Source organism: Gymnodraco acuticeps, unplaced genomic scaffold (assembly GCF_902827175.1).
Source record: "Gymnodraco acuticeps unplaced genomic scaffold, fGymAcu1.1, whole genome shotgun sequence".
In the NCBI taxonomy this organism is placed as follows: Eukaryota; Metazoa; Chordata; class Actinopteri; order Perciformes; family Bathydraconidae; genus Gymnodraco; species Gymnodraco acuticeps.
In genome coordinates, this window is record NW_022990915.1 from 187,231 (window position 1) to 202,579 (window position 15,349).

General features: G+C 41.3%; 1 protein-coding gene across 1 annotated transcript in view; it reads left to right on the plus strand.

Annotated features, from left to right (window-relative positions):
* Positions 1-14,423, plus strand: part of map4k5 (mitogen-activated protein kinase kinase kinase kinase 5) — a gene marked incomplete at its 3' end in the record, with an annotated part of 45,156 nt that extends 30,733 nt beyond the window's left edge. The window contains 9 exon segments of the mRNA XM_034233947.1: positions 2,832-2,874; positions 2,973-3,045; positions 5,297-5,428; positions 6,397-6,459; positions 6,564-6,645; positions 6,743-6,859; positions 9,870-9,948; positions 14,167-14,225; positions 14,356-14,423. Of these exon segments, the coding sequence (XP_034089838.1) occupies positions 2,832-2,874; positions 2,973-3,045; positions 5,297-5,428; positions 6,397-6,459; positions 6,564-6,645; positions 6,743-6,859; positions 9,870-9,948; positions 14,167-14,225; positions 14,356-14,423 (716 nt within the window).
* Positions 14,424-15,349: the final 926 nt, after the last annotated feature.

Consider the following 15,349-nt stretch of genomic DNA (forward strand, 5'->3'; position numbering starts at 1 on the left):
AGAAGAGTGAGAGGGCAGTATGGGTTGGTGTTGGCGTGGCCGTGTCCAACAGAAGAGTGAGAGGGCAGTATGGGTTGGTGTTGGCGCGGCCGTGTCCAACAGAAGAGTGAGAGGGCAGTATGGGTTGGTGTTGGCGCGGCCGTGTCCAACAGAAGAGTGAGAGGGCAGTATGGGTTGGTGTTGGCGTGGCCGTGTCCAACAGAAGAGTGAGAGGGCAGTATGGGTTGGTGTTGGCGCGGCCGTGTCCAACAGAAGAGTGAGAGGGCAGTATGGGTTGGTGTTGGCGTGGCCGTGTCCAACAGAAGAGTGAGAGGGCAGTATGGGTTGGTGTTGGCGTGGCCGTGTCCAACAGAAGAGTGAGAGGGCAGTATGGGTTGGTGTTGGCGTGGCCGTGTCCAACAGAAGAGTGAGAGGGCAGTATGGGTTGGCGTGGCCGTGTCCAACAGAAGAGTGAGAGGGCAGTATGGGTTGGCGTGGCCGTGTCCAACAGAAGAGTGAGAGGGCAGTATGGGTTGGTGTTGGCGTGGCCGTGTCCAACAGAAGAGTGAGAGGGCAGTATGGGTTGGTGTTGGCGTGGCCGTGTCCAACAGAAGAGTGAGAGGGCAGTATGGGTTGGTGTTGGCGTGGCCGTGTCCAACAGAAGAGTGAGAGGGCAGTATGGGTTGGTGTTGGCGCGGCCGTGTCCAACAGAAGAGTGAGAGGGCAGTATGTGTTGGCGCGGCCGTGTCCAACAGAAGAGTGAGAGGGCAGTATGGGTTGGTGTTGGCCTTTTATCTCGATGGCCCAGGTGTGCTTCATCAGGTTGATCACCTGAAACACAAACAAGAGCCAGCAAGCAGAACACAAAGGCAGAGACCCCTAGTGGAGTGGAGGGGGTCGTAACAGATAGTCTCAACATATTAGAAATCATGAACCACGCTCTCCCAAATCCCCAAACTAGCATGCTTAACTAATATTTGTTCAAGAAGAAATGGGGAAGCACAGAGAGGACCCAGGGGAGTGTTCTGAGTATATGGGACATGTTCTAAAGATTACTTTGGTACACAAAAGAAAACAAACAGTCGGTGGATAAACAAACATTCATTTTTTGTGAAGCAGCTCAGGATTTTGAATCATGATAAGTTTGAGACTATCTTCTCTGGTTTCTGTCTTTGAGATAAAGCGGCTCATGCTCCCAAATATTATTTAAACATTCCCAGGTCACGGAAATAACATACTGAGATTTGAATAAGAGGGTGGCGCACCTTTTAACAATAAAGTATTCTAGCAACAACTGCAAGTACAGTAAGGGATACAAAGAAAAGACGGATGCACAATTAATCGAATATCAATTGTGATCACGATTTTGGCTTCCCGTATTTAAATCAACAACAATATTAACTTTTTAAAGTAGAAGAGTGCTAAACAAAGAAAATTGACGTTTTAAATGCATCCCAGAGCAGAAGAGTACTAAACAAAGACAATGCACTGGATTTAGATGAAGAATAACTTAATTTTAAGTCTTATTTTGACGCAAAGATTTTAGATTAGCACAAATATAGCACAGCATGAAAGTAAAATCAGTGCTCTGTTGTTTTGGATTTGCATAGAAAATACTGGTAAACAGTTTTTATGGCTTGCTTTTAGGAGATGCATTGTGAAAAGATGCAAATATCAGGGTTCTTACGGTCATTAAAAACCTGGAAAAGTCATGGAAATTCAAAATGATAATTCCAGGCCCTGGAAAAGTTATGGAAAAAATATTTTTCCCAAAGTTTTGGAAAAGTCATGGGAATGTAACTAAAGTTGCATCAAATATATTTTATCTAATCGCCGAAATAGTAATACTATAACGATAATAAATACTGTATCGTATAGTAATGAAACGTAAAATGGCATTTAACTGACGAGGTGTTTTGCTGGTGAGAGATTTTAGTTGCTTTAGCGTGTAGAAGCTTGTAAGCTATTTGATTTGTTTTAGATAGGCACACCATGTTTCATATGCAGACCTTATTTTCCTGTTCCATGTTAAAATAAAACATTTTCAGTGGTACCGCTGAGAAAGAGTAATTTCTTTGGTCATAGAAAATCATTGGTGAAAAGGTGTATGAACCCTGAAAGATATGTACAGAAGCAGCAAGAATGCAAAACATGGAAGTGAAGGCAGTGCAAATTGTCTTCTCAACTTTGATCAAAACAATAGTTTAAATCATTTTAGCCATAATCATGATATAAATATGCATCAAACTACTTATTTTGGCCATACTCGTGCAGTAGAGAGGTGTGAGGTTGACATAAAGAAGCTGCCTTTGCACATGTAGAGGTCTGACGCTCAGAGGTGTGAACTGTAGTCACAGGAAGAGCGTGAGATCATGTGTTACTCGCTGAGGGTGAGCAGGAGTGGATCACACCCGGTGTTTCGCTCTCACACTGGAGCCTAGTGCTATCACAGAAGGTCAGGGCTGGACCTATTATCTGTTCTCGGCGCTACGCAGCGAGCACTTCCTGTTTCCTCTCCTCTCACTGCCGGATGCCACCAGAGAGACTGTCAGTCCCCGGCAGCAGAAACGGAAAGTGTCAGAAAGCTTCAGAGCTGCATCGAATGCCTCACCTGCAACTGAGGCTTCACCTGATTGGGTCTTTGTTATAAACCAGGCTAACATCACTCAGTATATTCAGCCTCACCTGTGCAATTATTCATCTGTGCAATAACACTCAGGATTACAACTATATTACAGCGTGCATTTCAAGTAGCAGTCATATTTTAAACTTTGATATATTTATGAATACTTATACACCACAGTATATATTATACACATTTATAAAGATTTTTTGGATCTCTTTTTAACCAGGGTGCCAACATCCTTCTCACAGACAACGGGGATGTGAAGTTAGGTAAGTTAAATCCTAAATCCCAAGGACTTGAACTCGTCTCCTGCTCTCAGCCGTTTCACGATGACATAATCTGAAAACCCTTTCGATCCCTGTTACAGCGGACTTTGGAGTCGCTGCCAAAATAACAGCCACCATCGCCAAGAGGAAGTCCTTCATTGGAACGCCTTATTGGTGAGTGTGTGTGAGACTGTTGAAGAAGGTTGTGTGTTTTCGTCTCAGGTATTTTTACTTAAAGGTCCTCTATTATACTGTTTTTCAATTATATATCACAGGTCTCAGATATATCCAGAACCTGTCTAGGATTGGCTAAAACATCAAACAGATCATTGCAGCATCCCATAATCCCCTCTGTTTCAGCCCTGTTTCCAAAGTGCTGATTCTGTGTCTGTGACTTTAGATGAAAATAAGGAGCCCCTCCCCACGCCCCTCTGAGAGACATTTGGTTACAAAGAACTCAATGGAGCTCTAGGAGGAGATTCAGGTGATAAGGAGGGCGGGGGGTTACCTTGGTTGCTGATTGGCTAATGGTTACACAAGACAAGACATCTTTATGACATCATAAAGTGGCCAAAATCTGATCAGCTCATTTTCAGACAGGTTTTTATAGAAATGGATCAAAAAGAGAGAATCTTTGTTCCTGAAACTTTCAGAGTCTCTTTCCACAGAGGGGACACATGTTGATGTAGAAGAGACATGAAGAAGAGGGGACACATGTTGATGTAGAAGAGACATGAAGAAGAGGGGACACATGTTGATGTAGAAGAGACATGAAGAAGAGGGGACACATGTTGATGTAGAAGAGACATGAAGAAGAGGGGACACATGTTGATGTAGAAGAGACATGAAGAGGGGACACATGTTGATGTAGAAGAGACATGAAGAAGAGGGGACACATGTTGATGTAGAAGAGACATGAAGAAGAGGGGACACATGTTGATGTAGAAGAGACATGAAGAAGAGGGGACACATGTTGATGTAGAAGAGACATGAAGAAGAGGGGACACATGTTGATGTAGAAGAGACATGAAGAAGAGGGGACACATGTTGATGTAGAAGAGACATGAAGAAGAGGGGACACATGTTGATGTAGAAGAGACATGAAGAAGAGGGGACACATGTTGATGTAGAAGAGACATGAAGAAGAGGGGACACATGTTGATGTAGAAGAGACATGAAGAAGAGGGGACACATGTTGATGTAGAAGAGATATGAAGAAGAGGGGACACATGTTGATGTAGAAGAAACATGAAGAAGAGGGGACACATGTTGATGAAGAAGAGGGGACACATGTTGATGTAGAAGAGACAGGAAGAAGAGGGGACACATGTTGATGTAGAAGAGACATGAAGAAGAGGGGACACATGTTGATGTAGAAGAGACATGAAGAAGAGGGGACACATGTGATGTAGAAGAGACATGAAGAAGAGGGGACACATGTTGATGAAGAAGAGGGGACACATGTTGATGTAGAAGAGACATGAAGAAGAGGGGACACATGTTGATGTAGAAGAGACATGAAGAAGAGGGGACACATGTTGATGAAGAAGAGGGGACACATGTTGATGTAGAAGAGACAGGAAGAAGAGGGGACACATGTTGATGTAGAAGAGACATGAAGAAGTGGATTTTGCATAATAGGTGACCTTTAAAGAAGCATTGGCTAATACTTTTAATCAGATACTGAAACATTTGACCGGTGAACTGTATTGAGTCATTCTCTATCTAACAGAATCTAGTTTGTGGTGGTGAAGTGTTCAAAAGCTTCCCCTAAAACACAGAAGTTTCCCACAGCAGCAGAAGTAAGGCTGTTGACATGAAGTCGACATAAAGGGCGACCACATCGAAAAAAGAAAACTGTAGACATGAAGTCGACATAAAGGGCGACCACATCGAAAAAAGAAAACTAGACATGAAGTCGACTTAAAGGGCGACCACATCGAAAAGACAACCAACATAAAAACGGGTTATCTGCAATTCTATTTGTTTAAATCACTCACACATGGATTACCTTTAACTTTATAATAATGTTCTATGGTCACAGTTGCCCTGTTTATCTCATGTCTTATAAAAGCTTATTCATGATCTATAAAATGTTCACAACCTAATTTAATAAGTGAATTACAAACTATTCGTAAACCCTTTATAAGGGTATTCTTATTGTAAAGTGGTACCCAAGAAACAACAAGTATGCGTTCACAGGTCCTGCTCATAACCATTCATGATTTGGTTTCTAAATAATAGCTATTCCACAGATCAACACCTTTTGTTGTAATGCAATGATGTTTTTAATTTGTTCGTATGGATGGTTTTAAAAAAAAAATGCAGTTTCCTCTCAACGTGTGCATGTATCTACTACATCTACTAACATTTCAACGCTATTTTTGTAGAGTTGTGACAGAGTTCTGCCTCTGAATGTGTGCAGGATGGCTCCTGAAGTGGCAGCGGTGGAGAAGAACGGCGGCTACAACCAGCTGTGTGACATCTGGGCCGTCGGCATCACAGCCATCGAGCTGGCGGAGCTGCAGCCGCCCATGTTCGACCTTCACCCCATGAGGCACGAGACTCTCCTCTAAAAATAATCAGTCCTCAGACGAGGCTACTTTCTCCTCTTGTGTTGCTGTCATATTTCATAACATCTTCTCGATCTTCACTGGTTACCTGTTTCTTTTAGAATCGATTTTAAAGTCCTTTTATTAACTTACAAAGCTTAACATCACCTAGCACCTTCTTATCTCAGCGGCTGCCTTTCTTTTTATGTTCCAACAAGAACCCTTAGATCCTCCGGTGCCCTGCTTTTAGAAATTCCAAGGGTATCACACAAGCCCCCAGGAAGTGCGCCGGACTCTCTGCCAATATTCGTAGTGTCCAAACGGCGGTACTGCAACTTCCGTATCAGTCCGTGACGTCACCCGGCCCAAAACTACTTTTTCCCATTGACTAACATTGGGAAAGAGACGTCTGTAAATCAGTGGATAATTTTTTTTTAACTAAATTAACTACCCAGTATGAACTATCTTATAGCCCTTATTAGAATCATTAGGTCCTTAAAGTTGTAAAATGCACTAAAAGCCGAATCTAGATTTATTTTCTCTCTCCGTTCATTCTAGTGAGCCGAGAGTGAGAGCTCGGGGGCGGGGCTTAAGGGGCGCATGCTCTGTGAGCGCACATACGGGTTCTTCTGCTCTGACAGCCAGGCATGCTGGGTAATCTGTGACATTTCGCTCTCTCAAAAGTTGGGCCATTTTGCCTTCATGCGCCAAGGAGCAGCTCTCGTAGGAAAGAACGAGACCCCGCCTCCGACGCTGTATCCAGTTCTTATTATACATCCATGGTATCACACAAGAGATCTGTTATTATCATTATCATTATTTCTTACACAGTCATCCTGTTTGTATCAAAATACGTTTTAGGCTTTTATTTAAGAGGTTACAGACCAATTAAGGGTCTCTTTACTAAGTTTATTTCCATTTTAACTGTGTCTTCACCACTCTTAATCCAAGTGTTCTTGTTTTGTTTTTTTAGGGCCTTGTTTTTGATGTCAAAGAGCAGCTTCCAGCCTCCGAAGCTAAAAGACAAAACCAAATGGTGAGTGCCTGATGATATTGAGTGTGCTGTTCTGCGACGATGTTAATGATTCTTTACACTTTGTTCAATCTTTGCATTAAATCAAAAACGATCTTGTTCCTCAGGTCTACCAGCTTCCAAAACTTTATCAAAGTGTCCTTGACAAAGAACCCAAAGAAAAGGCCCACTGCAGAGAAACTGCTATCGGTAATAACTCTTATTCTAATTGTAGTTCTCCTGGACTTTGAGTGAGAGATCACAGGATGTCAGACCCCGATCTTAAATGGTGCACTGTTTCCTGCAGCATGTTTACGTGGCTCAGACCGGTTTGACCCGACGGCTCGCTGTCGATCTCCTCGACAAGATGAACAACCCCGACAACCACCAGCACTACAGCGAGGTGGACGACGACGACGTGGAGGTAACCATCAAAAATATCCCCAAGGCTGTTCGAAATTCACCTCTGCTTTGAGAAAATAGGAAGGACATTGACACAACCTACAACAGGGTTAAATTATTATTAAAAACCTGGAAAAGTCATGGAAATTCAAAATGCTAATTCCAGGCCCTGGAAAAGTTATGGAAAACAATATTTGTCCCAAAGTTTTGGAAAAGTCATGGAACTGTAACTAAAGTTGCATCAAATATAATTTATATTTTATCTAATCGCCGAAATAGTAATACTATAATGATAATAAATACTGTATAGTAATGAAAGTAAAATGGCATTTAACTGACGAGGTATTTTGCTGGTGAGAGATTTTAGTTGCTTTAGCAACTTTAGAAGCTAGTAAGCTATTTGATTTGTTTTAGATAGGCACAACATGTTTCAGACCTTATTTTCCTGTTGCATGTTAAAATAAACCATTTTCAGTGGTACCGCTGAGAAAGAGTAATTTTTTTGGTCATGGAAAATCATTGGTGAAAAAGTGTATAAACCCTGTTACAAAGTACTGATAAAAAAGACATAGAAAGCGCTTTAGTATATACAATGATATGAATGTCTTTTTGTAGCTAAATTATAAAGAAAATTCTGCAAAATGATTGAAAAACTATTCCTCCTTGACCGTTATGACTAAATCATGTTGTAAAACAGACGTTCATGCAGCAATCAATCGATCAAACACTATATTTATAGCACTTTTCATAAACAAAAGGAGACACAATGCTGCAAAGTGTTACAAAAAACTAAATAAATACACACAAACAATATAAAAACAATGCCACCCCCCCCTCCTAATCCATAGATAAAGCAAAACATAACTTTAGGCGCGTTCACACCGCAGTACTTTTCCTACTTTAGTTCCGATATAGTTCCGAAATGTCGCGTTCACACCAGAAAGAGCCGGGACTAAAATTAGTTCATCAGAACCTTTTTGACCCCCTTTTCCGTCCCTGCTCTCTAGCAGGGACGGAAAAGGGGGTCAAAAGGTTCCTATGTCTGATTGGCTGGGCGGATTGCAAACCATGCCCCGTAAAACTCCCAAAAAGTTTTGTGAAGCCGCCATTTTATTATCCTTGCATTAGCATTATTAGCATTAGCATTAGCCCAGCGCAGAAAAGCAGAGAGACTAACTTATGGCAACACAAAAGAAAACATGGGAGCGGTGGAGATGAGGAGGGCTTCAGTAGAAGCTGCTGGGAGTCCTTCTACTGAAGCCAGTCCTCAACTCCGGGGACTTCGGGTGGCAGTATACGCCGTGAAGTGGTTTGCGGCCTGCCAGTAAACCCAAAGCAGCAGTAGAAGAAGAAGAAGTGACGTCAGCGGCTTAATTTGCCTAATCCTCCCCCAGGGACTTATTCCGGTGTGAACGCGATCTGTACTTAGTTCATGAGAACTCTTTAGTTCTCATGAACCTTTGTGGGGAAAGTACTGCGGTGTGAAAGCGCCTATTGTCATTAAAGAAAAATGTTTTCATACCAACATAACTCAATAAATACAGGAATGAATAAAACAGGGATTTTAAAATATGCTCTATCAGCAGTCAAGTGCAATACACTTATTTGCATTTACTTTTGTTTGGCCTTAGGATGGCGAAAATTGGATGACCATTTTAGTTTTCATTTCATACAGCTCTGTAAATTGCATGACATTTTGAGTTGTTTTGTTGTATGTTTTGTGTGTGAGGACCCCAGGAAGAATAGCCAATGCTCATGCTAGTGACATAAATGTAATATTAACCTTTCATTAAGAAAGCTTAGCAATAAATGGATTAAAGGGGATCTTTGTTGATGTCAAAGCTCCCCTCCCCCTCTTCTTGATTCTCTGCATGGACAGTATTATTCCTGCTCACATGTATGTGGCAGCCAAAGAGGTGGTACCAGTGCCTTGAGGAGACCATTGTGCCTTTCTCACACTGACAGCAGTAGCACTGTCTTGGCCACTGGGAATGAAAGCAGAATGAAAACTGTTGACTGAAGCAAAAAGCCTCTGGTCTGCATGATAATGTGACGATGCAGGACAGAAAGTAGCTCTCAGTTCTGCTCTAACGTCATACGCCAGTTTCAGGACTAGTTTCTACAGAATATGTCTAAATATGAATGTAATAGCTGGACTAAATAACTCGAGGCAATGCATGGTATAACACCGTGATTGTCAAGTGCTCCTCCCACCGTCAAAATGTTGCATTATTTTTTACGGATATTTCATAAAGCATTCACCCTAACCACAATGAACCTGTCTCTTCATTACTATCCAGTTGTGACACACATTGTAAAAGAGAACAAAGAAAGAAAGACATACATGAACAAGATGCCAATACAAAAAGAAGGGGAAGAAATTGTGAAATTAGCTCAGAAATAATGTATTATTACTTATTTACACCCTAAAAAAAGTCAATTCTGCCAAAAATACTTGACAAAAAGAGAATTAATCAACTAAGTTCGCCTCTCAAAGTACAAACTCGTGTTTTTACATAAAGCTGTCAAATTAAAGCATTATTCATTATGTTTTCCATGTGTTACCGCTTGCTTAAATTCTGCCCAAAAGATCTGTGTTCAGTTTACTTGCAGCTTAAAAATCATGTAAATTAATCCATTAAATAAATATCCTTCATAATTGTAATAAAGGATTGTTATGAACCTGGTTTAGGCTGTACTTTCTTTGTTTTCTTACCTGCAGAAAACAAAGATTAAAGTCTTGTTGCAGGTAGTAGTTATATGTAATCAAACCTAAACACCATCTCTCTGTAGTGTAATGTATGTATTGCCAAAAGGAATACATGACATTGCAATCATGATAATGTATACAGTGATGGCATTTGTTTTTTTAAGCTGGTTTAGCAATTTTTTTTGCCCCTAGATTTCTCAAACATACTCCCATAGCTCCTCAATAGAAAAACATATTATTGTTTTTATTTTCTGTAGCTCAGAGATCGTATTGTTGTTAAACTTTGTGATTCATATGTTGAATAAAATCCCTTCCTCTCCAGCCCCTCTCTGCAGTCAGACACACGATCCGCTCCACCAACAAACAGGCCCGAGCTGAGAGGACGCGCTCAGAGATCGACTGTAAGTAACCACAAACCCCGCCCCCTGCAGTGTATCTGTCCTCTGATTGGTCAGTCGGCAGAAGTCCGGCTGACTGTCAGACTGTAATCCTGCAGCACAGTCTGGCCCGTCTTCAAACCACCGCATGTGGTAATGTGGATAAAAATAACCCGGGGATTCACGGAGGAGAAAGTGGATTTAGTGGAGTCCATTAAGTTCACTCGCCCTCTTTTTTACTGAATGAATTATGTGTAGAGCTGGTCCAAACAAGTCACTATGCAGGGGAATTTAGTATTGATGCAGCATAAGAGATTGTGTAAACGTGTTGTGTAACGTTATGTGTCGTCAGTAGTCGTAGATTAAGTTGTAGTTTTAGTGTGACGTATTAACAATCCAGAGGTGAGATATGTGACATTGTTTTATCAATCCATAGAGCTACACGCTTCCTTGTGTTTCGTGCTGTGATTGTACCCGATGCACTTCCCGTTTGTAGTTATCTTTTATTTCTCACGATACCGTCTTGACTTTCCCTCCTCCATGAAGCAAACAATGGGACAGACCCAGGAAGGCCTTGCTCAGGTCCTAGCTTCTCGCAGAGACACAGGGGGCAAGCAGGTCAGTGTAGAGAGACTGTGTGTCTGCATAATCCCCTCTGAAATAGCCTAATATCCCCCCCCGCACATAACGGATAACTGTGTGTGGGATTGTAGTGTCACTAATAAGGTGAGTTCCTCTGCATGGGGTGGATACTTACAGCTGTGACATCTTGGTTTCTGTCAGAAATTAAATAACAAAGTGTAGCACCTTTTTCTGGAAGGAAGGCGCTGAGGAAAAACGCTCGCAGTGTTTCTTTAATTAACGACATATTTACCGTTGTTGTATGACAGACTAGTTTCGCCCCCTTGGATTTTACCATATGTTTGGGCTACTATATCATTTTTTACATGAGCACCAACGTGAAGATGCATGCTCTGACACACTTTGTATGAACGAGCTTCCCCACTCAGTCTGAAAGCCTGAGAGCGAGGAAGTGGGTCAATAATGTCACATACTCTCAGACAGCATCACTCTGGCCCAATTCCAAACCGACCCCTACACACTCCCGAACTGAACTCGCTCTGTAGTCACTCTCTCAGCTGAATGAGGCTTCCTTCTTTCAGGTAGAGGGTGTAAATTCAGCAGCAAGCTTTGGGGCTTACTTCCCTCTCTCAGGCAGAAATAAGAACCGTCAGAACTTTACATCTCATGGACAAACATTTTTAAATATTAAGGCGAGACACCCCAGGTGAATAGGGTAATTTTTTTAACTTAAAGGTATCAGCTAGAAATTTCTCCAGTTAATTACTTACAATAAGGCAATTGTCTCTTGTATTACAAGTTTTCTGAAATAGCATGTTTAAATATGCAAATTAGCCATTATCTCATTAAATATACACATATTTTAACACATTTCAGGAATCGAAATCTGAACCTTGGATAAAACCAGGTTCAAAATTCTTGTTTCATTTTGTAGTCATATTAGTATCTAAGGCTTTTACAGAAGGGATATTGGATATCTCTTTTTATCACTCCATAAATCAGAAAATACTGTCAACAGCCCTAAAATATCAATTTTCGCCATGTTTTTAGGTATACAATGTTGTATAATTCAGGCTATGAATGATATATGAACAAACCCTTCTGTAAAAGCCTTCATAATATTGATAGGAATATAACTGGAAGGTTTGGTGTATGTACGTGCTACTGAAGTGGACATTTCGAACTCAAGAGTAGGAGAAAAAACTAATTTTGAGAAAACGACCTTTAAAGATTGCAGTGAGGCGCTAGCTAAACCCTCCTGTTCTTTGGATGACAGCTTGCGCATCGACGCACTCCGTGAAGGTATTTCATGTTCGGGGTCATTTGTTTTTTGTATAACCTTGCTTCGTGCAAGTGACAATTGTTGTCGTCTTCTCTGTGAATGTTTTTTTCGCCGTTCTTTTGCCATTTTGAGATTTCAATTTCTAGCGGAAAGCTAACCAGGAAGTGTTTTAGCACACCACGTGACGCATCTGAACGAATCACGTTGTCAGAAATTGACACCAGCCAATGAGATTTTGTTTATTGGTTTAAGACCCCTTTGTGCTTTCACGATTGGTTGCTGATACAAAGGAAATGACCATATTTGGATCTGATGAGATTGTGCAGGAGAGACACAGCTTTCCAGCGATACCTCTGTTGACATGGTGCACACAGCGGTCGCGGTACTTTATGTTACGTTAGAATGCTAACATTTGGTGAATTTAGGAGAAATCTACAGACGCAAATAGACAAACTATAGTAAAATAAACACTTAAATGTGTATTTTGTACGTTTTCCTTCCAAAAGCCTGAAAGAAAACATGTTATAGAATCAAAATAGCTCAAAATTGACCAGTACTTGAAAAACAATGTTTTTGCCTGCCGTGTCTCGCCTTAATTATAATAAAACTCAAATTTCAAAAGATTCAAATCTGATGCTTAAGAGCTGCTCTGTTTTTGCAACTGTCCCTGTGAATATAAACCTATTGCAACAGCACTTAGCCAAACCACGCCCTACACCCTACCCCTACACACTCCCCCTCCGTGACGTAGTGAACGCCGTGGAGTGACACTCACAGCTCAACGAGGCTCCCTCCTATCAGATGGAGTAAACACAGCAGCAAGCTTTGGGACGGCCTCCCCTCTCGCCGGCAGAAACAGGAAATGCCGTAACTGTGTAACAACGCTTTCAAATCAGCATCTCTTAGACAAAACATGTAAACTAAAATAAAACTCCAAACATCTTTAATTGTGTTGCTTTTTTGTAAATCTCTTTTAGTTTTAAACCTGATGTTTATAAGCTTCTTAGTTTTTTGCAACAGTCTGTAAATATACACAACTTTATAATAAAATGCACACATTTACCTTTTTCTAGACTAAACACGGGTATGATCATAAGTTAAAGACATATGAGGTTATCATGAGGTTGTTAACATCACAGTTTATCAGTGGATGTTTGCTGGAACTACTTGTTAACAGCGTGTTTCCTGACGGACACACACAGCGTGACTCCGGTCAGGTAGAGACCGGACTCCAGTCGGCACCGATGCAGACTCGCTGTTTGAGGGCTTGATAGCCCACTCCGCTCCACACTCGTTGGTTTGGAACAGCACGGACCCTCCGCGCAAACGGAGGGGTAGGGTGTAGGGTGTTGGGCGTGGTTTGGGATTGGGCCTGAATGTGGCAGAACCAGAAGTGAATTAGGAGGAAGGTTGTAGCGGTTAGATTAGAATTGGGCCTTAGTGTGGCAGAACCAGAAGTGAATTAGGAGGAAGGTTGTAGCGGTTGGATTGGAATTGGGCCGATCTGCTCCAACAAAAAAACCATTTTGTTCTTCGTTATGATAAAACAAACTTATCTTCCAATTACTACTGTGACGTCATGAGGGCTTTTCTTGTTATCTAAGATTTGTTGAGCCACCCTTGCCTTTGTTGTAGTCAGTTGAAACAGGCAGCTAATGGTCCCGAGGAAATACATAATTGGGAAGTTATCTGAGCTGTTCATTGGAAACAACTACAGAGAAGACTCCGAAAGAGGCGCGATGTGGACACGAGCCCTTAGATGACTAATCAGATCCTAACAGGGTCGTTTAGTTTCACTCGTACCTCCATCTTTACTGCCTGCTATCTGCGTTTTGAATACTGCAGCACCCCGACATTATCAGCATACCTCAAACAGGAAAACAAACCTGTGGTCTGAATCCCTGAATACAGAGTCCTTTTGTTAATGAAAGCTGATTATGTTGAAGTATTTATTGGCAGGTTGGTGCATTTCTACATCACTACAGCAGCGTGTTTACACTCATCCTAAACCAGTCTGCTCAACTGTTTGACAGAACAGGACCTCAAACATAAACTGAACGGAAACTGTGCCGTGATTTATTTTTATTTCTGCGTCTCACAGTGAACAGATCTGGTTAGTGTCGACTGGAATCTGTTTGAGATTTGTCTTACGCCCCAGATCAAATATTCACATAGTAGAATCATAAATAAAGAAAGGACTTGTGTGTTTTGGCAGGTACATTGTAAAGGAAGCAGTTCATCTGAGTGTTTTCTAACGCTGCTGCTACTAAGAGTTCAAGTGTGTGTGTGTGTGTTGAAGTGTTGTGCACTGATGCCCTCTAGTGGTGTGCAAGAAATACAATTAAATAATAATGAACACATATGTTGGTCTTTTACAGTCGACAAGCTCCAGTTTGAACCCCCGCTCCGGAAAGAAACCGAGGCTCATTCTGAAATGGTGACAGTCATATTTCTAATAAATACTTCTATGTACTTTGGGTTGAAGGCAATTCATTTAAAGTGTAGATTTATGATTTATAAAAAGGCAGTTTAACAATAAATACATCTATTTGTGTGTCTTTCCACAGGATGTGAGTAAAGAGAACGACTTCTCTTCCCCCTGGAGTCCCTTTGCAGACGGAGGAATAACAAGCAGGTAATCACGGAAACGGTTGCCTCTGTTTCTCTACCTGTCTCATTCATTAGAGCGATGCACCTCTGAGACTCTTCCACAGAAAGGAAACACAGTGCATCGTTAAGGATGTGTTGCTCTCGTACTTCTTTGGATTGTGTTTGTGCTTCGTATATTAGGATCAGTTAAATGCAGAGCCAATATTTCCTTGTGTGTGCTTTGCTGTGTGCATGTTTTGATGATAAGTAATTAGTCAAGAAAACTCCTGGTGAATTTCTTCCTCAATCTGACAACATGTACCCCTCCCTACACTCACCAGGAGAGCTTTCTTGACTAATATAATTAATTCTGGGGGTTGGAGCTTAGACTTTCCCACTTTTATTTTAAGGACCACCCTAGTGTGCATTATACGATAAAAAAACGACAGAAAACAGGGAGAGATTACTCTGAGCAGCATGCATGGAACATCTAAAATATTATACTATGACATATTTGATTTTATTAAAATAAATTATGAATAATACACTTTATTTGTAGAGAGCTTTTCAAGGTACTCGAACCCACTTTACATATAGATTTAGAAAATCCATAAATAATCAAAGGTAATAGTGTTAGTAGTGGTAATAGTGGTAGTGTTAGTAGTAGTGGTGGTGGTGGTGGTAATAATAATAATAATAGATTTTATTTCTATAGCGCTTTTCTTAAACCCAAAGACGCTTTACATTTGGGAGGGAGGGTAGACAAACAAAACCAAAAAGAAACAGAAACAAAACGGTGGTGGTGGTGGTGGTAGTGGTAGTGGTAGTGGTGGTGGTGGTAGTGGTAGTAGTAGTGGTGGTGGTGGTGGTGGTGGTGGTAGTAGTGGTGGTGGTGGTGGTAGTAGTAGTGGTGGTGGTGGTAGTGGTGGTGGTGGTAGTAGTAGTGGTGGTGGTAGTAGTAGTAGTAGTGGT